This window comes from Lycium barbarum, chromosome 9 (genome assembly GCF_019175385.1).
Source record: "Lycium barbarum isolate Lr01 chromosome 9, ASM1917538v2, whole genome shotgun sequence".
Lineage (NCBI taxonomy): Eukaryota > Viridiplantae > Streptophyta > Magnoliopsida > Solanales > Solanaceae > Lycium > Lycium barbarum.
In genome coordinates this window covers 8,614,702-8,640,214 of record NC_083345.1, presented here as the reverse complement: position 1 = coordinate 8,640,214, position 25,513 = coordinate 8,614,702, and the positions used below count along the sequence as shown (strand labels likewise).

General features: G+C 33.5%; 1 protein-coding gene across 1 annotated transcript; it reads right to left on the bottom strand.

Annotated features, from left to right (window-relative positions):
• Nucleotides 1-14,249: 14,249 nt before the first annotated feature.
• LOC132608925 (low affinity inorganic phosphate transporter 1-like) lies at nucleotides 14,250-17,876 on the bottom strand. Its single transcript, XM_060322725.1, is given in 4 exon segments — nucleotides 14,250-14,605; nucleotides 14,607-14,644; nucleotides 14,647-16,106; nucleotides 17,636-17,876. Coding segments are annotated over 3 exon segments (1,617 nt in total). The 5' UTR covers nucleotides 16,082-16,106; nucleotides 17,636-17,876; the 3' UTR covers nucleotides 14,250-14,461.
• Between the last annotated feature and the right edge of the window lie 7,637 nt (nucleotides 17,877-25,513).

The window sequence follows — 25,513 nt, the reverse complement described above, 5'->3', positions numbered from 1 at the left end:
GAGTAGGCGAACCACATTACTAATAATAAGTTAAATAAGCGGAAGATTAAATAAGAATAAGTTATCCAATCTTAAATACTTATCACCACTAGAAATGTCACGACAACCCCAAAATCTGGTCAAAGGGTAAAAGAGCGCTAACATAGTACGAAATATAAGTCTGAAAATACCCGAAGACTACATATTGTCTGTCGAATACAAAAACAGAAATAAATAGAGGAGGTCCTTCAGGGGCCACGGATGACCAAGTAGCTCACCCTGAATGACTGAAAGATGTCACCCTCGCGTATTAGCCACGGGGTGTAGAACTGGAACCTGAATCGTACTCTGCACTCAACAAAAAGTGCAGCAAGAGTAGTATCAGTATAACACTAGTATCGGTAAGCATCATAGGCCGACAATGATTAGATAACGCATGAAGAAGTGGAAACTAACAAGTAGCACATAGAGCAAACAGGTATGGTCACATATAATATACAAGTAAAGTGTAAAGGAATCATGAAATCAACCAAGACATACATAGTTCACCAGATGATCAGTCAAATGTATGAATGCAATGCAACAACAATCACCTCTCTCACTCCACTCTCGTACACACATGCTAAGGGCAGTGCCTCAAAGCCATGACCCATGGGGGACCCGCGAAGTCCATGTACCACTCGTGCTCTCCGGCAGAAACCTCGGAGGCTTTCAATCACTCTCAATCTCCGGTAAGGACCTCGGAGTCTCTCTGTCACTCTCAATCTCCGGCAAAAACCTCGGAGTCTCTCAATCACTTAGCTCACCATCATCACAAGAATAATATGGAAGGCATGTCATACATGATATCAGTCTCAACAATATCACCAATGTCATACCCCATTTTAACCGGGTTAAATTAGAGTACAACATATTAGAGATTCCTAAATTGCTTATTTTAAGGAGTCGCCACCTAATTATTTACAGTGAATTAGGACACCTAAAGTTAATTAAAGTAATTATCTAAAGTTGATTTTATTTTAAAGTCTACGAAACCAAAAAATCTGAGTAAGGGTTCAATTAGTCTAAAGGGAAGGTATTAGGCACCCTTTAAGACCCATTAACAATGGTTAACCGACCGGACTTATGATTAGTTAGGCTAAGTGTAAATATAGTATTATAGAAAAAAAAAACGTAGCTTTGTAAATGTGGCTAAAGTTATAGATAGACCTGTAAGAATACAATTTAAAAGAGGACTTGTAGAAGAACAATTATTTGTATAAAAGAAGATTTTGAATGCTATTTAAAAGTAAGACTTACAAAAGACTATTAGTTCGATATGGACTATGTAAGGATTGCTTTAACAAATGTATGTTTCAAGCGTTGAAAAAGAGCTAAAGTGAAGAAGTTATCCACAGAACTAGTTTGCCTTTTTATTTCTCAAAATAAGCTAACATTAGTGTATAATTTATGATGTTTTGAAAATCCTAAGATGGTAAGAATGAAAAATGATTCCTTTAACCCAAGAATGTGTAGGCATGCTATTTGAAAATTAATTACTCCAAATAAGTATTATAGATACTATAAATAATTTAGAACATAAATAGAAGAGAATGTAATTTGCGGAATTAACTACCCATTACTAAACTAAACCCCCTAATGTCACTAAAGTTTATTCTAGCTAAGGAAAAACAAAAATAAGAAAAAGTGTTAGTCAAATAATACAAGTTAAAGGCACAAAAAATAAAGGAGCAAAGATGACTAAATGGGCTCAGCCATTTAAAGGAAATTGCTACACTTTGTTTGCCATTGGGCTTCGGCCCAGAATCATTTTCCATATGTTGCTGCTGAATGTTGTTCCTGTCTATTGGGCTTTAGCCCGACGCCAAAATGCGGGAGAAGATGACGAGTCGCTTGGACTCGTATGCGAGATGTCATGCATAAAAAATGAAAAGAAAAGGATTAGTATGTAATCGATAAACAAGGCTAAACATATAAAATATAGACTCAAAACAGATCAGCAAGTTAAATATATATACTGTGTATATTTAAGTATATTCATTCGGGTAATTAACACACACAGTCAGGCTGAAACACCAACTCAAAATAACAAATACGAATGTCAGGAGGCAATTTGCACGCCTAATTTGACTATAGGATTTAGAAAAGGGCTCAAACATCTTCAATGCATAACAACCATATACTGTCTGCGCTCCAAATACATTTATCACATACAATCATTGAACGAATAAGCTTCCACGTATTCAGCCTAATATACCTTCCAATATCAACTGTTTAGTGCCAATGTTGTTCATTTTACAGGACATCATTGTTCAAATCACTTTGGTCAATATAATGGAGTGTTTTCCAATTCAGAATAGACTTTCAGGCAGTTTTGACAAGACCAAACATGACTCAGAATAGGCGACATAAGAAAACATGGTATTTGGCTTCATATGTTCAACAAGGGAAAAGGAGAAAAAGGGTATTATGAAGCTTCAGAGGGCATACGGTCCAATCCTTAGAAAACAGCAATATAAGCTCAAAACCATGGCGGTGAACAACCAACAATGCAGCCGCGAATAACAAAAATGGCAGCCAAGAATATAACACTTTGAACCATCAACTAATTATGGCAGAAAACAGGTTTCAAACACAGTAGCAGGTGGTACAACTCAACAGCAGCATGCTTTTAAAGAGTGACGATATTTGACCTCAAAACTAACCAAAACTTTAGTTTAAAATGCCGCAACCAATAACTAAGCATAGCAGCCAAAAGTGCAACAAAGCAGAAACAGATAAGGATTGAATTAGCACAGCCAGGAAAAAGAAAGAAGATGCAGGGGTGGCTTAAAGCAAGAAGAGACGAGATGTGATTTAAGGAAATCAGGTTTCAGAGCTGAGGATAGTGTAATGCAAGCAATGCAAGGTCAACATTTTGGTTCAATGATAAACATTCATTCACAACTATAATGAAGGCATCAATGGACATAATTCCTAGGCACATCTTGGGCTAAGGTGACATTTAGACATGGGAACAAGTATGAGGAGGCACAGCAGCAGGCTTATCATGGATTTAAAGTCAACAATAGCACTGCAGATTGGTTAGGAGCTCAGCACACTCATGCAGGCAATACAGAGATTAAGTTCTAGTCATAGGATGCATGATCAAATGCAGGTCACCATAATAAGCAAGATGAAATGCTTTGGAAGCCATGTGATTACACAGAAGGAGTCAAACAGTGCATAATAAGCATAGAGTCAAGTATGCAATGGTTCCATTAAGACAACATGACAGTTGAACAAGCAAGTATGTGAAGAGCAGTCATGCTTTTATAAAGGAAAAGGCACATCCAGGCATGGTTTACTAGGTCACTATCAATGCTAGTTGGAGTTGTTTTCATGACACATTTGCAATAGTTCAAATTATGCAAGTTCTCATTGGTTAACAGTTAAGATGGGTCAAGGTGACTCAACAATCATCTGTGATTCAGAATTAAACAGACTTGCATTGATATTGTTCCATATCCACCCAAGCAAACATTCATGACTTGGGCCTTTACTACTGATGTGAGATCCTATTATTGGCTAATCACATTTAATCTGAACAACAATAGTAATGCAAGCTCAAAATCAGACCAGAGGTTCATATGGCATCAGTCCTATCTAGATTGAGAGAAACAATAAGGACAAAGAGATTAACAACATATCATGAAGCTTATGCTCAGCACTGACCATATCCAGATTTAAAGCAGATGACTTATATTAGTGTAGGCTAGCAAAAATTGCAAAGTTCTGGTTCAATACAAATCATGTTCAACTCGTTGACAGTCGATTATGACAATATGAACTAGTGTGAACCTCAAACCAACCCTTTAACATTGATCAGATTCCACTTTAACAAACAGTCATGACGATGTAAATTGGAGGAAATTACAACCAAACAGACAAGCCACTATCATCTGGCATTAATCAAATTCGACTATGCAGCAATGACGTGGTACACTGACCTAAGTCTCAAACTAACCATTCAACGTTAATCATATCATTTTAGACAAACAGCCACGACCTAGTAGATCCCCACAAATCTTAAACTGATCAACCAGCATGAATCATATCAATTTAAACAAGCAACTACGACATTGTCGACTAACAGAGATTTCAATTAACCAACATCAATTGTAAATAAACCAACTACCAGCATCTTGGTATGGTTAATCGGAGATTAAAACATGCATAGCACTACTTAATTACCAGCAAAAAAAAAAACTCTTCAATTACGCTGACACAGTAAACTGCCTAAATTAACGAAATTACTACTAAATCAAAATCACACAAAACTCATAAACAAACTAAACTACTAGAGTGAAAATAAACTAAGATGAAGAAGAAATTTACCTTTTTGTGGTACAGTGAACGGGGGTCGTCGGGGTCTCGAATCTACCCTCTTATGCCCGAACAAAATTCGAATCGGATCGAAACAGACCAAAATGATTTATGTAGAGAAAAATGTTCAAGAATAAAATGGTGATTGATCGGAAGTGTATGAAATTTGGAAGGTAAGCTCTGGAAAACACTGAGTAATTGTTGTCTAAAAAAAAACGCTCAGTCCTTGTTATCCCTCACTGCTAAAGTTCACCGGAAAGAAAATCAAGTTTGGAAGATGGTTTGTGTCCCTCAAAAATCTGAATCCCCTCCCTTAAGAATCAATTCGCACACAGATTTATAGGGTTTTCGTTTGGTTTAAGAAAAGAGAGAGAGAGAGAGGGAGGAGCGGAGGGGAGCGTAGGTGAGTGGAGGAGTGGGGTCGTCGGTGAGTGGAGGAGTGGGGTGAGGAGGATGAGTGGAGGAGCGTAGGGTAGGGTCGGGAATGGAGAGTGGGGTAGCGGTGTGGGGAAGGGAGCGGAAGAGAAAGGGAGAGAGGGAGAGTAGAGAGAGAGGGGGGATTAGGGTAAAATAAGGGGATTGGGCCGGATCGGGTCGGGTAATGGAGTGGGCTGGTCCGTTGGGAAATAGGTAATGGGCTAATAATTTGGCTGAAAATTATTGATCCTTATTTAATTATTCTTGGGCTTCTAATTTAATAACTAGTACACTTATTTACTATGATAAATATAAAAAAAAAAAAAAAAAAGACTTGATAAAGTATAATTAATTTAACGAACACAAAAATCCGAAGATAAAATGATGACGAGCCATTGTGATAAAGTAATGCTCGTAATGTTGATAGTAAAGTAGTGAAAATTAGTAATAGTGAAAATAAAGTGTTCAGCTCGTCAATAAATTTAGAAGCTCAAAGAAATAAATTGAAATAAAGGAGGGACAAAATTGGGTGTCAACAACCAATATACCATCAACAGATATAAGTCATATTAATGTTATCATTCCTTTTCATATAATGAGGGAGCTAGTACATGACAGAGATACAAACAGGTGATAATCACATAAAATAACACATATGGCGACAAGCCCACATAACAGCTGACAGAGCCAACCTAATTGGAATCCACCTCCACTTCATGCCTGAAGGCCTATATGCTATCCCCGTCACTTTCTACAACTACATACGATTCTCTAATCAGAGTCTAACTAAAGTAGACCATAACCTACCTCAATGCCGAGCGGTGCCACGAACGATCAAACCAATGCCTTTCCTTTGCGTAGAGCCTCTGAACGATCGAAATCTATCAAATGTACGATTTACATTTGAATCCGAATTTAAGGACGCCATAATGCTATATTTATATTCCAAAACCCAAAAACGCACCCCAAAAAGTGACCTCGGGTCCACAAGGGCAAAACTGGAACTTTCTTTAAAAATTATTTTACCCATAACTTAAAGGTCATGTATTCAGAAAATTAGCCAATTCCATACACAAATGGACTCTCAAATCATCAATTCTCATTCTTAAGACTAGGGCTCAAAACTTCCAATTACTCCAAAATCCCAACTTGAGATTAAAATCTAGCTTACCACATCTCAAATACCATGAATTCGAAGGTGTACATATAATCCAATACACCAAAAGTTAACTAAGATAACCTGTCCGATAAAATTGAAATTTCAACATAGCACGAGAAGGCAATTCTAATACCCAAAACAAAACAATACGAAACCAGTGACTTTTAATTTGAAAAGAACCAACGTACAGGGACCATTAACCTTGCATTACTTCTACCAATATCACCCAAATGATTAGTTCATCATTACTTAATCATTATCCCTTAAGTCATTGTGCAATCATTATGTTACCCACTAAATTTCACTTGATTCTAAATGCCCATAACAACACACGTACTAATTGATCTCTTGAGACTTAACTCCATTGTACACATTATGTTTTCTTTTAAACACATGAATATGAAACTAGAAGAAACCAAACCGAAAACAGTGACCAACCCTTTTTCAAACATTCAGGAACTCATTTAACCATTACGTAGTGATTACACATATAAGCAAAATTCCAAGAACAAGAATGTAAAAGTAATCTACCTGTTTTCTCTAGAATTTAGGTCCACCAAAAAAAAATAAGAACTGTTGTTGCCGTCCACTATGTCAAAGTGTTTCTATTTTCTTTATTTTTTATGTCCACAGTAAATGAATTCTTTTTAAACCCTAGGCTTCTAATATATATGGCTCATAAGAAGTGGGTTAAGCCTCATAACTTAACCCAATAATTTCTACAATTTACTGACTCACTTAACCATTATAATAAATGTAATCATTCCGTCAAATACTTTAATTACCAACTTAGACCTTATATGTGTGAAAACTCATATTCCTATAAATAAACTATTCACACATATTAAATAAATCTATTTCAAAAAAAAAAAATACCCGCCAATTAAATCACCATGACACAAATTCCCGCAAGTCAAGAATACCATTTAAAACTACGAAAATGGTATTTTAGCGAAAACGAATTCAAAAGTGCTAAATGACCAAACAGGTCGTTACAAATAACAACAAATTTCATTCACTTAAGCCTAATGATAAGTTGGTATTTTACCAACTTATTTCTTCTTTAATCTTAGATTGTTGCTATGTTTTGATTGAAAAAATAGTGCATTTAATGTCGTTTACTTCCATTTTATAGGTTTATGTGATTTAGAAGTGATCGGAAGAAACCAAGTCAAAAAGAGGTCAAATTGGACAAAAACTGCACAGTTTTGCAAAACTGTCAAAAGTGGACAGTTTTGCAAAAACGGGACAGAACTGCAAAAAACGGGCAGAACTGCAAAAACTGAAATTTGGGGCATATTTTGTCATTTTTGGAACTTGAAAAAATGAGGTAATTACAAAAGAAAGAGAAGGGAGCAATTTTATTCATCTTTTGCCATTTTGCAAGCTTGGAGGCTAGGGTTCATCTACACCACACTTTGGGGTTGAAGATTTGAAGATTTGGTTGAGCATTTCTTAAACCTTTAATTCATTTCTTCAATCTCTTGTTTTGTATTGTATATCTAAGTGTGTAGTATTTCATTTCAATACTTGAATCTTGTTTATGAAAATATTCTTGATTAAAGTTTGGATTGAATCTCTTGTTATGCTTATGTATTGAATGATTTTTATTTCTAATGAAGTGGGTTTATTGTTTTTCTATTAACTCTTCATGCTTAAATATCTCCTAATGGTTGCAAACATTATTTGTGCCTAAGCACTTTTACTTTGCTTGAGAAAGAAAGTGAAAGTTAGGAAAAGAGTTTGATAGCAAGGATTTGGGTCATTAAACCCATCTAATAACTTGAGCTAGAGATAGGATAGTTAACTTGAGGTTGAATTGATTGTGTTTAACATCACACTCTAAGGCTTGAGAAAGCTTAGAGTGAAATTCATTGATTTGGTTGAGAAACTTTCAATGAGATTTTAGAAATCATTATCTATTAACATAGACCCGCTCTTAGTTGTAATATCATAAAATATATTGGATCGTTACTTGAGTGTAATTTCCTTTGTATCCATGCTTGTGGCCATTGATCAATTTACTTGCTTTCTAGGTTAGTTTATATATTTTCGCATTAGTCATAAATTTCTCAAAAACCCAAAATATCATTTATCGTTTGGCTTTAGCGTAGTTGGTGAAAGTTCCCTACTTTCTTAATCGCCTAGCATATTGTTCCCTGTGGGATCGACCCCGACTCATAGTTGGGTAAATATATTGCATACGACCGTGTACACTTTCTCTTTGAGGAGTGTATTTGGACGTTATCAAAAATGGCGCCGTTGCCGGGGAACAATTTGGCGTATTTGAGTTAGTTTGGGATTTAAGCTAACTTGCTTTGGTTCAAACTTTCATTGCTTTAAAAAAAAAAAAAAAAAAAAAAAAAAAAAAACTGACCAGTTTTGCAGAATTGCAAAACTGTCCAGTTCTGAAAAACTGTCCAGTTTTTGCTTCTGCAGAAACTGTCCAGTTCTGAAAAACTGACCAGTTTTGCAGAATTGCAAAACTGTCCAGTTCTGAAAAACTGTCCAGTTTTTGCTTCTGCAGAAACTGTCCAGTTCTGAAAAACTGTCCAGTTTTTGCTTCTGCAGAAACTGTCCAGTTCTGAAAAACTGTCCAGTTTTTTTTATTTTTTTGCAAAAACTGTTCAGTTTAAAAAAAAAAAAATGGCATCATATAATGATAATTGGTCGGATGGTAGTTATGCATACTTTGATGACCCTTGTCTTTATTGCGGAGGACCACACTCATGGCAAAATTGTTTGAATTCTTCCGGGGGCGGGTTGTGCGCACAATCCCAAACCTATGAGTGGAGTATATGTGATAGATGTGGTGGTCAAAATGGTCATTGGGATAATTGTGATTATTTGTCCTTCCCTTCCCCGAACCCCCACTATGACTATTCTAGTTGTGATTTTGATGATAGTAGGGATAAGGAAATGGAAGAAGCCTCAAATGCTCAAAATGAGAGGATAATGCTCATGTTAGAGACCATCCTTGAAAAAGTTGAAAAACAGGACTTAGCGGTTAAGGACTTGAGGCAACCACTTGATGACTTGAGGCAAGCAATTAATTGCAATGACAAAGCTATTCACATCTTGGAGGATCAAATGAAATTATTGGTTCAGATTCATAATGCTCAACAACTTGAGGATGTTGAAAGTAGGCAAGAAAGTGACCAAAACATGAATGTCTCCAAGAGTGAATTTCTACAAGCTTTGAATGACTCTCAACTTGAAGAAAGCCTTGACAAAGTGGAAATAGTGAGCCAAGATTGGCTTATGTCTCAAGCTCAACAACTTAGAGCCTATGGGGATCATCGAGAAGACATTTCGAGGATGGTGGAAGAATTTGTAAAAATCCATGTTGAGCAAAGGCAAGAGTTGAAGGAACTTGAAATTGCTATCCGTGACTTGAAAGCCGAATTGAATGCAAAAGTTGAGGTATGCAATACTCAACATCAAATAGTCATGGATAGTAGTTTTAAGTTAGTTTCCAATGAAAAAGTGGTCAACATTGATTTTCAAGAGCTAATGATAAATTGCCAACCGACCAATCCAAATATAATGCAAGATGCCGAAATTGAAGAAATGATACTAGAGTTGCATAAAAAAGTTCATATAATGGTTTTTGAAGACTCTAGTTCATTTTTGGGTGAGGATGTCAAAAATGAAGTGAATTTGAAAATGGAGCGCCTTAGACCACATTCCAACCATTTTTCAACATTGTGCTTGGTTGATGATATGGAAGTTGAACTAACCGAGCCTATGGAGAATTGTGAAAATGAAGAAGAAAGCGTTTTCATTTTGAAGTTTGCTATGCCAAGAAGACAAAATGGCATGCCTCACTTAAGGGCCAAGAAGTGCAAAATGCGATACCCGAAAGTTGGCCTCGTTTTTCTGCCACCGCCCCATGAGCGCCATCATGATCTTGATTCAAAGTTGGGGCGCAAATTCATATCTTCCAAATGGAAGGAAAAGTGGTAAAGGTAACCGTCGTGCCGCGACGTTAAATCAAGCGCTTGGTGGGAGGTAACCCATCGTTTTAAAAGTTTTAAATCGTTTTTGAAATTTTATTTTTTAGAATAGTTTAGTTTATGGTTTTTGACTAATCTACAAAGTTTCAGAATTTTTGGAGTTGTTTTGAGCATGTTGGATATCCGGACAGCCCCTAAAATCAGTTAAAAAAAAAAAAATCTGGTGGCATAACCTGCGAAACGTAGGTAATACCTGCGAAACGCAGGTCATACCTGCGAAATCGCAGGTCTGGTCGCATAGTGTGACAGAGACAAAAAAAAAAAAAAAAAAAAAAAAAACTTTCGCAGGTCGTACCTGCGACTCGCAGGTCATACCTGCGAAATCGCAGGACGGGTCGCAGGTCGTGCCAGTGAGCAAAAAAAAAAAAAAAAAAAAAAAAAAAATTTTTTTTTTTTTTTTTTTTCTCTTTCCTTACTGTTTTATGTTTTGTTTGATTATGTGCAGTGAGGACACTACATTGTTTGTAGTTGGGGGTGACATGTGATAGCTAGCACATTATATTTTGGTTATGCTTTATTTGTAACCTTGTCGGGCTTGTTTTGTGACTGTCGTTGTGGCTGTGGATAGACGTTGTTACAAATGGAACTTGCTCAAATTTCTGAAAATGTCGTTCTTTTGGCATGTTGTGGATTAGTCACTTTACTTAATTTATTTTCATTCTTAGTTAGGTAGTTTAGGAGTAAAAATGGTATTGGGATGTGATTTTTTTTGCCTCTTGACTAACTTTTGGCTTACTTGGTACCAACATATTTAAATCTTGGCATATGAATTCTTGATTTTTGAAAAAGAAAAAAATGATTGAAGTAAGGGTTCTTGTTGTGACTTTTAGATTCAATTTTTGGCTCTTACTTTCACTAATTAGTCTCTTTTGGCTATGAGTGACTTTTTGAGTTCATTTGTTTCAATTTGTTCTTGGATACATATTCTACTTGAGTTTTCATGTGCCATGTGTGATGAGGTTTATTTGTGAGTTCTGTTGCATTATTTGTGGTCTAGAACTTGCCCGGAATGAGTTTCAATGTGAAATCCTAGACTACACTTGGTTTGAAAAATGATGTTAGGCCTTCATTGAACCGCTTTTGTGCCTTAAATATCCTACCCTTGCATATTCTCCCTAGTCAACCCCTTTTGAGCCTTTAACCTTTTCTTTGGCAACCATGTTACAAACTTTAACCTTTTGTTCTTCATTGATCCATCTTTTGGTACCCTACCCATCTAATAACTTGAGCTAGAGATAGGATAGTTAACTTGAGGTTGAATTGATTGTGTTATCACCTAACTCCATCGAGGAATCATTCAAGACTGAACTTAGTGAGACTAATGTTCCATCCATGAATCATTCAAGATTGAATTTAGCGACGCTGTTAGCTTATTCTCTTCAAGATTGAATTTAGCGAGAATGATCCTAGCTTATTCAGGAATTAGGGTGAAGCCAAAAATGGTAGGAATTTATCGAACGAACCACACTCCTTTGCATAACTGCTAAAACTCTTAGACACTGAGTTAAATGAGTTTCTATCATACCAAAGAGCATCAAATGAAATCCATCCAAAATACCTTCACTTGAGTGAAATAGGTTATGTATCTTATCAAAGAGAATCAAATGAAATGCATCCAGAATATTTTCACTTTGGGGGATTTTCTCTCGTTACACATGTGGAGAGAACATTACTACTATATATAAGCAAGAATGTGGATTACTACTATATAAAAGCAAGAATGTGGAGTTTTTGTAGTCATCACAATGTCATTTTTGTAATTTCCTAGAGTTACTTTTAGTAGTGACATGTGTTGTTGATTTGTTGTTCTAACTTTTAGATTTTATCCTATTCCTCTTTTATGTTGCCCTTAATTTAGTTCAGTATTACTTTAATTGCCATCACATAATTTGGTAAATAAGAAAAAACACTTTTAAGATATTTTGCAAGACTCTAATTAAATCCCCCCCTTCCCGCACCTACTATTTTGCGTTGCATGTACTGATATTTTGTCACTAATTTTCTACGTGGTAAACAAACATGTGTTGCTTGTATTATTTTATTTATAAGCTTTCATCAACAAAAAATAATCTTAAAATATAATGATCCACTTAGGAGTGCAACTATTCAAGAAATAAAATAACCAACAATTCATATATTTTTGCGTTGTTTTCAAAAATATAAATTTTATTTTAATGATTCAAAAGTATTATAAGTCCACATAGTTAGTAAATCAAAATATTTAAAAAGTAAGAAAAATATAGTAAAAGAAAAACGGTATGACTACCCAAATAGTAATACCTTCACATAAAATGACACGGAAGGCACACTTTTTTCCCTTAACAAAAAAATGAAATCAAGAAACATATTCATTACTTAATAAATCTATAATAAATCTACTAAGACAATTAGACATTGTGCATATTCATTACTTAATAATTCCATCTTCTGAGATAATTATGACTAATAGTGTTTTAAAAGACGGGACGTTTAATGTAAGCCTCATGGATATTAAATTTTTAGTATTTCATAAAATAACATAATTACAATAAAATAAGGTAAATTACATTAAAAAATTGTAAATAAATGAAATCTCTCTCTCTCTCTCTCTCTCTCTTTCTCTCTCTCTCTCTCTCGCGCGCGCGCGTGATTCTCACAAAAAACTAATCAAAGCAATTCATTATACGCTACTTACAACTTGTAAATATATATAACATAATTTTACAAGTATAAATAATATAATGAAATAAAAGCTGTTATGAAATGCAAATCAACTCTAACATCTTAACTTTCAAACAATGAATAATTCAAAATTTCTTAAAACAATATTACTATCATACTATTCATTTTATCTCCCTAAGCAAATAATCAATAAACTTTATCAGTATTATAATTAAAACATAACTCCTTCATGAATAAAAATAAAATTACTTTCAAATAACGAAATAATAAAATATGATAATTTTGATACATAAAACAAAAGACCAATGACAAGTGAAAATGTACCATTCAACTATGTATTTTTAAAAGAAATATTAAGTGATATTCACCCTCACGATATTCTCAAATAGTATATATGCAATGCTACGAATTGCTATTTGAGTTAAACTGAATCTTCTTATTTATATAGATGAAAACTATTAAGTATCATTCATTTGTTAAAGAATTATGAGGGTAATCGATTTTAATTAAGGAATTTAACATATAATTTGTGTAAGAACTGTTAGACGAGCCTCAAGCGTTGGGCGTTAGGGGTGTTTAGGGTATACAGTTGGGCGTTTAGGGTGTAAGCCTCACAGGAACTAAGCCCCGCACGTGAGCCCTTGGGCATTTTGCCATTGCCCCGTCCCAAGGCGAGCCTTGAAACTGCCTTTTAAAACATTCAGACTAACCTATATAGATACTTGCAAGTCTATTTATTGATCTCATTCTCCTATCTTAAGCTCAAAACTATAGAAACCACTAACAATATTGCGTGTGCACTCCTTTAGAGATTTTAGAATTTAATATTACTACGAATAATTTGTTGAGTTTTTATATGATGAGCTTGCTATTGAAAGTAGTACCTTTAGGATAACTAATAAAATCAATGAATATATTTTTGTGTTGTTTATTAATTTAAGCTTAAAATCGATCGTTGTATTTGTTGTTTCTTCCCGGAATGTTTTACAAAAAAGTATAAGACGGTCTTTTTGATGTTGAATTTCAACAATAAATATTAAAATACCCAGTGCGATAAAGAAAAATAAAGAATAAAAACATTTGCAAACAAATTAATGATTAGCTTCGTCTACAGATTATTGCTTTGTAATACATAATTTCATTTCCCGTTAATTATAACGTCACTTATTCACTATTAATAAATCATAGTTTCTTTGTTTATTTGAGGTTGAAAAATCGTGCGAGCATTTCTTGAACACTCATAGATAAAGTTCAATTTGAATATCGGACACCATATTTTTAAAAGCATTCAATGAAATTAAAAAGAGAAGAGCTCTTATATCATGAATTTATTTGAAAATAAAAAGAAATTCTTCTTTAGCTTTCAAATACTTTTGTTTTATGATTTAGTTTTTAGCGGTTCGTAGAAAATGTCGAACTACTCCTTAACTTAATGTCACAAAAAGCGAGAAAAAAATAAAAAGTAATTTTAATATTAGTATTGAGCACGGGTCAAGTGACACTGATAAGAGACAAGAAATGAACTACACAAGAACTTCTCTGATGCAAAAGCATTTTCTTCATAATTATAATTCAATTCTTAATAGAAAGAAATAGACAACAAAAAACAATATCCTTTAGTTAACCAAGAAATAGACAACAAAACAACCTCCTTTAGTTAATCACTTTATATATCTCAGAATTTCAGGGATCTGCAGTACTAAGATAATGTCTAATTACCATCAGAAACAAACAAAATAGTAAGAGCTTATTCCATCTTAAAACATACCACAAAACAACTCTTTCATCCCAAGATGTGTTGCTCCAAAGACCACAAACAAATTCACTCAAAATGCATCATTAGTATATACCAAATTTTCCAAAATTAAACAGGAACTGTCCTTCCACTAGCCCCCCTCATTTCAGTTCCAGCACTTTCCTCTTCCCCTTCATTTTCCCTTGACATTTCTTCCAATGACTTCCCATTGGATTCTGGCACCAAGAATGTGAATATCATTCCAAGGAAGTTAACACAACCTAGGATGATCAGCGAGTTCCTCACCCCAATACCAGCAGGGTAACCGGCATCAGTCTTTTTGGGATCCTGGGGCTGAGCAGCGTACAAGAACCCGAATGCACCAACCATAGCTCCTGCTTTCCCAGCTGCTGCTGATATACCATGGCATGTGGACCTAAGCCTGGCCGGGAAAATCTCCGCGGGGACCACGAATGTTGTAGCATTTGGACCAAAATTCGCAAAGAAAAAGGTGAGTGAGTACATGACCACGAACCCGATTCTGTTATCTTTGAGAGTCCAGTGATGGTACGGAATGGCTAAGGCAAACATGAAGACTGTCATGAAGAAGAATCCCATCAACTGAATTGCAAATCGACCAATTCTATCGATAAATACCACCGTAAACCAGTAACCAGGAACAGTACTGCAAAGGGCAATAATAGTTTGTGCCCTAGCAATTCTGTAAACTTCTTCCAACGCGTTCATCGTTTGTGCTGGTGGAATCCATCCGATCGCACTGAAAATGTCCTTCTGGAAAAGGTTCTGACTGTAGAAAGCAATGTCCAACAGGAACCATGTGCTAGCAGTTCCGAGCAAGTGAAGTCCATGGCGACGGAGGAACTCCTTAGTGAACAAACCAAAGCTATTCGGACCGTCTTGAGCGGCATTCTCGACTTTCTCTGGCTCTGCTTCAATTTCGACTTGCAACACTTTGGACATGTCGTTAGCTGCCTGTTTTAAGTTCTTGGCAACCAAGGCAGTGTAACGTGCGGTTTCAGGCATCTTCATACGCCAGTAATAAGTCATTCCAGCTGGGATTGCACCAAACATGAGAATTATACGCCACACGAAATCAGCCTGAGGGACTGTTGAAGCAACAGCATTAGTCCCATATGCTGGTGCAGGGAATGCTCCTTTGAATGCCGCAGAAACAATGATTGCCACCATTCCACCAGCAAGAATTCCGAAACCTTGCATGGCAAACACCGCAGCAATGAACGCTCCACGAGTCTTTTTGTTAGCATACTCAGACATGATGGTGGCAGAAAGGGGGTAATCACCACCAATGCCAAATCCTAGCCAAAACCTGAAGAAACAAAGTGTAGTCATAACGCTTTTTGGTGTATGACCAAAAGAGAGCCCCGAGGCAATCGAACAAATGACCATAATCATAAGGGTCATTCCATAAACTTTCTTCCTTCCAAGTTTATCTCCTAGCCACCCGAAAAACAGTTGTCCAGTAAGGGTTCCACAGAAGGCGACTCCGTTAACGGCTGATGAGACATTAGGGGGCAGAGAGCCAGGTTTCAATGCTCCTTCTTGATGGTAGTAAATGCGACCAAGCAATTTAGTGACCATAGAAATGCAGAAAAGGTCATAAGCATCAGTAAAGAAGCCCATGCCAGCAATCACAATTGCTGTGAAGTGATAAAGTTGTGTTTTCGCAACATCTAGTGCATTTAGCACTTTCAAATTATCGTTAGCCATGACTAAACTTTCTCAAACCTTCTTCCTGCAAATATAGAACACAAGAGGGTGTAAATTATAAGGATTCAACTTACATAACTAACATAGTAAAAAATATATACAAAAATGTATACTTTAGCCTGTTATAACAAGTATAACATACTTAGTGTCAAAGGTTACTAATCCCGCTTTTTAACGTCACTTACACTGTCAAATTACAGAAGAAAACAAGAAGATATTTTGGGATTGCAGTAATCTTAGTATTAAGTTCGTAATTTGTCAAGTAAGGAGAAGATTTGACTTCTTGGCAAAAGACAAAGGTAGGGACACCAAGGTCTTTTTATTGGTCTATTTATTTAATTTGTTTTTATTTGACACATGCTTGACATGCATGCTACTTTTCAAAGTTGGTGAACGATACTGTGACATTTATGACTATTCTAATGTATGTGAAGGCAATAAAGAACCTATGCGTTTAATAGTCAATATTGAGAAAATAAGCTACAAAATCACATCAACTATGCTATTTTCCAGATAGGGCCACACAGATTCCTTGAGATTCTGGCTGATGTTATCATCACAAATACTTGGGGTTAAAAAATAAGTTCATTCAAAAAAATGTAGCAAATGATTTCATCAAAAAGACATAAAATTAATTTAAAGTATTAGAGTATAAATAAGTCACAGTAAAATATTTTTACATATGGAATGGTTGATATTAGTCAAATTAGGCTTAGAGTTGCTGTCAAACAGCAATAATTGAGAAAAATTAAATACACTCCTTTTTGTTTTTCCTAAAATAAATATATAGTCCATGCTAAGAAGTCATGCAGAGTATTTTTTCAAATGATAATATTTTATTTTATTTTTACTTTGAAGAAGGGGAAGACTTTTCAAAAAAGGAAGCAACAGCCTAACAGGTACACGTGAACCACAAATCTGAAAGATAAGTTAATACTTTTCATGAACAGAGGATACTAAACAGAACTAAACATTGAACCAGAAAAGTTTCTTTCATGATTCCATTTTCAACATATACTACTAGAAGAAACAAAAATTCATGTTACATCAAGGCGTTTTTTGTACAAATTGGACCTTATGAGTTATGACTAGCTTTACAAACAAACAACAAACACCAAAAATACCTCTCCCTACTCTCTAGCAGCAAAACCGGGGGGTGGGGGTGGGGGGGTGGGGGGGGGGGGGGGTTGGACAAAATGAACAAAACAAACATTTAACTTATTTTAGGGGGTTCATAAATGGGAAAAATCAATCTCTATGATCCTTAAATCAACGGGGAAATCCATCATTACTGTACAAAAATAAACAGAATATGAAATAAATCTTATAAAATAAAATAAAATAAAAACTTGATGTTCTAAATTCCTTTTCAAATATGACAAAAAAAGGAATATACATATATAACTAAATGGGCATGAACAGAACAGATAACCATTGATCAAACCCAAGAACTCAGAATTTTCACTATATCTCCATCAAAACACACATGCATGGGAGTATAAACACAAAAAATAAACAAAAGGGTATTATAAAAAGAAAGATCTTTACACTGACCTTAAAGATTTTTCTTCACCAAGATTTCAATTTCCACCGAATGCAATCGAATCAAGAAACAACACAAATTAAAAAAACCAAATCTTGAAAAGATTGGTTTTTTTTTTTTTTTAAGTTCAAAAGCTCTAAGAAAGAGCCAAAAATATCAAAACTTTGGTTTATTGCATTTATTTAGCTTCACTGAATCTGAACTCTGAGAAAATAAGAGAGAAAGAGTAAACTGAGTTATGAAGAGAAGTTGGAGAATTGGTGCCTTATTTAAAGGGTCTTTGATGCTGGCATCCACTTAAGGTATATTCTTTGTATTTACCATCTTTTTAGGATTTGAACAGCTATGATCTTGCCACGTAAGAAGTGAGTCCACAGGATGGTGTTATTGTTAAACGTGGCAAGATCAGAGAAACTTTGAGTTGTATTCTTTAGTGTACGTCAAAAGTCTCCTTTGTAGACCCGTATTTCACCGGATCACCCTACTTCTAACTACGTTTAGTGTTGACCACCCTATTTATTTCTATTTATTTCCTTTCAAAAATGATTTTATATTTTTTTATATTAATCTAGATATTCGTTATTAAAAAAAAAAAAAAAAGGGTACTAAACTAGTAAACTCCACTCCTATAATATTCTTTGCGGTTTTAGTTTGTCACTTTAGCAAGTTGAATTGGTTATATATTTTTTGACGACGTTTTACGAAAATAAGAAGCATTTATTGTTTTTTTCATGTTCATTAACATGCTGGAATGAGTTGACTATTAAGTTTAATACTTAAAAAATGATATAATTTATTGTTTTTTCAAGTTCACTAGTATGCTCTAATTAGTTGACTATTAAGTGTAGCACTTGAGAAATGATATACTCCCTCAATCCTGTTTTACTTATTATATATTGACTTGACACGTCTATTAATTAGGAGTCAAAAATAGAACGAAAAGCTTATTATATTACCAGCCAATTATTCCTTCCATTCCATAATAAGTAGTGTTTTAAGTTTTTCATTTTATTTCAAAATAAGTGGTGTTTTAGGATTTCAAGAAGAAATTGATCTTATTCTTCCAAACTTACCCTTATTTATAATTAAGAATCATTAAATAGCTTTTTTTTCTTTTTTTCTAGGCATTAATTAGGGGTAAGTTAAAAAAAAACACTCATAATTTTTTAGGAGTAAGCAATTTCTTAAGGGGTGTACATAAGCTAAAAGCACCACTTATTATGGAACGGCGGGAGTAATTAAGTAATGAGTTCCAACAATTTACATATTCCCCATAAAAAGTCAGTTTTTGAGCCAAAATTTTCATATTAAGCCAAGTTTGACTAGTATCATTCCAAAGTGTTGGAAAAAAAGAATTGAAAATTTTGACTTATTAATACCAAGGGTAAAATAGGAAAAAAGGATAAATTATTCCTCGGTTTTCGAAAGTGAATAAGTAAAATTTGACAACTATATTTAGTATAGTGGACAAGTAAAACTGAAGGAAAAGAGTAATTTGATTCAAATAAGTATCTTTATTACTCCCTCCATTCCATAATAAGTGAGTTTTTAGGCTTATGTACACCCCTTAAGAAAGTGCTCACTCTTAGAAAATTTGGAGTGTTTTTACTAACTTACCCCTAATTAAATGTCTAGAAAAATAAAAGATTAATGATTTTTTATTATGTAAATAAGTGTCATTTTGAAAGAAGAAGATTAATTTCTTCTTGAAATCCTAAAGCATCACATATTTTGAAACAAAATAAAAATCCCAAAAAGTCAATGGAGGGAGTATTAAAGTTATTAAATGTACGAGACAGTTAATAGATGGAGTACATGATAATATCGGGGCAGAGATAGCATTAACCGCTAAGAGTGAGAATTGTATCCAAAGTTATAATTGGATAGTTGATGCACATGAGTGTAATAACTTAGGGATTTCATAATCGGATTTCCGTTGAAAAATGAAAGGTAATTTTTTCTGTTTTTATTTTGATAGACGAATTTTTCACTACTTATGCATGTCGATAATAACAGGTTGTCCGACATGTTAATTGAGGTTCACGCATGTTATTGTAAAATTCTACTTACCATAGACCAGGGATAATTAACGTTGAGCTAGAGAATCACTTAAATTTATCATTGAACATTACTCTACAAATTATACTACTATTGATATATTTGCTCAAGATACAAAAAACCAAAATATGTTTATAAAGTGATGTAGCAAATTACAGTACGTTAGCTTAAAAATAACCCATATATATACACATAATAAAAAAGATTAAAGTACGTAAACTTTTTGTTCAAACAACAAAATATAATAAATGGTTCGACGATGCCTTCACTTTCTTACCATATGTTCCCAAAGGGACAAGATGGCCCTTCCCTCTCGTAATTTTATATTTCTCAATGAAACTATGGATTTGTCTAAAAAAAAATCTAATTCAACGTAATCATATGATAAAGTCAAATTATAATTTATGTAAGTTATAAAAAAAGCCTTATATTTATCTGTATATACAACTTAAAATCTCAACTAACAGTCCTAATATTTTGTTAGAAAAGTTCCAACTTACATCATATATTTCGGAGTTTCTGTTTACATTACAATTAAAAATATATTGTGGCATACCCCTGCCCCTTTTTCAGGAAACCTTTCCCACCATTTAAATTTGGGTTACTTTTATAAAACCCGTGAAAAATTCTTCAAGTATTGAGTATAGGGATCAAGTCTGCGTACACTATAATCTTCTCTAAACTCCACTTGTGGATTACACTGGATATGTCTTGTTCTTATGTTAAGGATAGATGATAATAAAGAAACTTTTTATATAATAGTCCTCATTTACTTCACTATTTTTATCATATTATTTTGCAATGTTTCAAAACGTACTCTAATAAATAATAATTTTACATAAACCTAGCTGTATTCTTCGAAGTCAAATAATTCAGCAACAAAGAATGAGTAGAAAATTTCCTTTGATAGAGGCCAAAATAATTATTTTGGGGGGTAGTGAGGCTATCATGCTTGCGAATCTTTTGTTATTGTCTTAAGTCAAAAATATAATTGATGCAATTATAAGTTAAGTAGCAGACATGTTGTGATTGGCAGGCGATATTCAATCATTAATGTAATTTTTTTTATAAAAAGAATGAACTATACGATAAAATAAAATTCAATGTTTAGCGTATGAATAGATATATGATGTGAAAGGTTACTGTTTTGAGTTTTGACAAAAAAAATGAATCAAGAATTGAAAGTAAAATATGTGGGCGTTCAACTTACTTAGTTTGATTAAAAATATGTGGGCGTTCAACTTACTTAGTTTGAGGCTTGCGTTTGTAGATTATATGGTGTGAAAGGTGCTAAAATGTGAGGAAGAAAACAAGTACAAAAAGATATAATTGAACGTTGAAAAATAAAATGTGGTTATTTTGTAAGGCCACGATGTAGACAAAATTAGTAGTATTGCTTTATTCTTACTATTACCGCTGGAATGACACCTGATGTTATTCAATAGAAATGGAATTGGGATCGATTTCAATCACAAAGCTAGCTTATGAATCGGTAAAAATAGCGCATGTTGGCCATATTTTGGTCCGATATGTAATTTTTAGCCAGTGTTTGAATGTAATTAGGAAATCGACACTTTTTACAGATTTTTTTGGCCTTATGTTCTTCATTTGAAAACGTTAAATACCGCTTCAAACTCCATGAATTTTGGGTATAGGTAAAAATCTATTGGAGTAAATACTCCCTCCATTTCATAATAAGTGATGTTTTAGACTTTTTATTTTATTTCAAAGTAAGTTGTGTTTTAGAATTTCAAGAAGAAATTGATCTTATCCTTATTTACAATAAAAAATCATTAAATATTTTTTTTTTCTAGCCCTTAATTAGGGGTAAGTTAATAAAACACTTATAATTTTCTAGAAGTAAGCAATTTCTTAAAGGGTGTGCATAAGCTAAAAACACCGCTTATTATGTAATGAATGGAGTATTATTTAACCTGACACGTGGCAAGCAGATGGAACTCTTTGTAAAAAACAAGTCAACCTGTGACATCCCAACCTAAAACCGGAGAGAACACCTAACCACCTTCCTATAGGTTCGTATGTATTTTGGGTTATTTTGATTATATTGTTATACTCGTAATTAATACTCCCTCCATTTACTTTTATTTATCAAGGATATACTCATAATTGCTGTTTTAATCTTACATTAATTACTCAATCCCAAAATTATTTTTCTAAGTCCATTAAGACCATACACCATTAATGTTTGTAGTATATAACATATGCACTTTATTTATTATTTGTTAAGAGAAGTGCAAAGTTCGTTGTGGACATGTAAAAGTGAAATAGAGAGGGTAACAATTACCCCTTCTGTTCATTTTTACTTGTCTCTCGTTAAATTAGCACGCTTTTGAGGAAACTATTTATTTGGGATTTGTTTTAGTAAATATTTATTAATTATGATTTAGAAATTTAAATTTGACTACTAGTATGTTTTATAGTTACTTAACAATAAGGATAATATTGAAAGATAATAATAAATTTTTCTTAATTTGCTAAAGTGAACAAGTAGAAAAGCAAAAGCTATTTTTAGTTAGAAGGATAAGTAAAAAAAAAAAAAAAGGAATGAAGTAATTATTTATAATTCACCAGGCATTACAAAGGTAAACTGTATTGTTACTCTTGCTGCCGTCGGGATAAATCTGACCTCTTCCTCTGTTCCCGCCTACGTATATAGGATATTTTAAGAATCCTTTTTTGTTTGTCTCGTTTAAAATCGATTTGGTATCATATTTCCCTAATTCCCTTGTCTTGGACCATCGTACCAGAAAAATTACCCGTTCAAGATGAGCATATACTTTCAAAACATCAGGATAAGATTAACAATGTGAACACAATTAAGTACCCCAAATCCCAATGTTTATTTATCAGATTATTAAAACTTGATCACACATTCACACTCAATCTTTGTAAATTACTGTTTTCCCCTTAAATTAAGCCTATCATTCGCCGTTACTTATCCCGATTGAATACATATCTGAAGTACTTAGTAATTAATTGACAAATATCTTTTTTTATCCTTTGATTTTTGGAAGTGAGCTTGGATTAAGGGTAAAGGAAATAAAATGAGAAAAGATCAACAGATACGTTTTCTACAACTAAGTAGTTGGCAATTAAATAGTCAACTTTATACATATTTCTAAATTCATTTTAAAACAATTTATCATTTTCGTGTCGCTGATTAACAAGCATGACAGCTTTCTATTAACATTCTTTGTAAATTATATAGGAAAAAAGATATTGTTTTTATATTAGAAGCAGCATGAACAGTGCATCTTGTACACCAGGGGTATTAATCAATAATGTGCTTAAATTGACATTAATCTTATACTTTGCAGTGTTTTAAAAGGCGCGGGCGTAAGACGCGGGCGTTTTACATATGTCTCGCCCAGGCGTAAGCTTCGAGGCACGGGGCGTAAGCCCCATGGCTACTTAATTTTTAATATTTTCTAAATTAATAAAATAAAAATATAAGTAAAAAATATATTAAAATTATATAAATAAAAAAGAATTAGTATAAAAATGTATATATTTATTATTAACATGCTAACATATGCATGAACTATTAAAAAAATCTTGAAAGAGTGAATGTAAAGATGCATTACACAATAACATGACTATGATGAAACATAATTAGAGTTGACAAAACGATACTCTGTCTTAATAATTCAAAGATAAAATTGACAATAATATAAAGTTATTATTTTAAAACCTAAAACTAGATACAAATTAATACTCATTATAATACAAATAGTCAGAGTGGAGTCTTCAAAAAATTATCTAAACTAGAGTGATATCAAAAGAAATTCTAAAACTAAAAACTATCTTGAAAAAGATAAATTGAAGAATGCTAAGAAAATCTTAAAGAAAATAAAGCATAAAAAAGGAAAATGCAAACATGGAAGATAGTAAGAATTGGAGGACAAAACTATTTGGTTTGTAGTTTACTTAACATACAAAGGTGTAAAGTGTATATGTTACTTCGTAAACAACAATGCGAAAAGCTTATGAAATTAGGATAAAAGATTAGAAAAAACTTTTTGACTTTTTGAGATATTTAGTTTGAGAATTTAGTATGAGTTAATTACTGAATATTTAACTTTTTTTAAAAAATATTAAGCAATTTTGGCTCAAATTTGTAAAAGTTCCCGGGGCTTACGCCTAGGCGAACGCCCCGGAGGTTGGGGCTTATGCCCCAAGATACTTACGCCTTAGTGCGTTTTTGGTATGCCTCGCCCCGAGGCTAGTCCCGGGGCTCGCCCCCAAAACGCCTTTTAAAACACTGATACTTAGTAGTACATTTGAGTGGGCCAATAGGTGGGTGGGGACTATTATTGCAAAAGTATGGAGAATTTTTAGCCTGTTATTCCTTTGGTAAACTGTTTAGCAAATGATTGTTTTTAATTGTTTTTGCAATTTATGGATATTTTAGATTATGATTTCAAGATTTCTTTTGAGCAAATTAAAGTCTTATTAAAAACGTCAGACTACGGTCTAAAAATTTGTTAGCTATTGTGAGTAATGTTAGACGACAATTAATAATTTGTCAATAAGGTTTAGCACAAACATTAGACCGAATCTAACATTATCCGAAAGAAAAGTTATCTTTACACAATTTTTAAAAATAAAAATAAAATCTAAAAATAATAATCGAAAAATGGACAGTAAATTGCCCGATGGGAACTCTATTATTATTGTGAGAAGTCTCGAGTCAACGGGCCGTGCCAGTTATTGCAAGTAGTAGATTGCAAGAATTTCTTATAGTTCGTCCTTTTCAACGTCAGACTTATCATGTTGCTTTCAATTATTAGTAGTTTTTTTTTATAAATTTTTTATTTCACATTTGTCATGTAACAGTTGTATGTTTGCTCTTACTATAGTAATGATCATAATTATTATTTTTTTTAAAAAAAAAACTTTAAAAGTCTCTCATTTGAATTGCGTCCGATATTATTAAAGGTTGTCCACATTTTTCTTTTCTATATATAATTAAATGCCATGGAGGGACGAACACAGCAGTCCCTCCTTGTACCCACTGCTTCACGAATTATACCAGCATTAAATTCTTGTACCATGAGCTATATAATTTGTACATTTTATCCAACTATTTTTATATCTCATGTAGACATGTGTCGTAGTACTTAATATTTATTCTCTTCTCATGTATAGAAGTATGCCCTTTAAATTTAATTCTTCGACACATTTATTTCCTCCGTGCACTTTTACTTGTTCACTTTTTGACTTTTCGTGTTCTAGCTGGATATTTATTCTCTTCTCATGTATAGACATATGCAATTCAATTCAATTTTAATTCTCCTACACAAATTTATTTCCTCCATGCACTTTAATTTGTTCACTTTTGACTTTTCACATTCTTTGAGAATTAATAAATTCCACGTGGATATATGTCATAGTACTGAATACTTATTCTCTTCTTATGTATACACGTGTGCACTTTTATTTTAATTCTCCGACACATATTTATTTCCTCCGTGCACTTTTACTTGTTTGTTTTGACTTTTCACGTTATTTAAGAATTAATAAATGAAGTACTCCTTCCGTCCCATATTACTTGACCACATTACTATACTTGACTTTTCACGTTCTTTAAGAATTAATAAAAATGAAGTACTCCCTTCGTCCATATTAACGTAGACATGTGTCATAGTACTTAATATTTAATTCTCTTCTCATGTATAGACGTATGCACTTTAAGTTTAATTCTCCGACACATTTATTTTCTCTATGCACTTTTACTTGTTCACTTTTAATTTTCGTGTTCTAGCTAAATATTTATTTTCTTCTCATGTATAGACATATGCAATTCAATT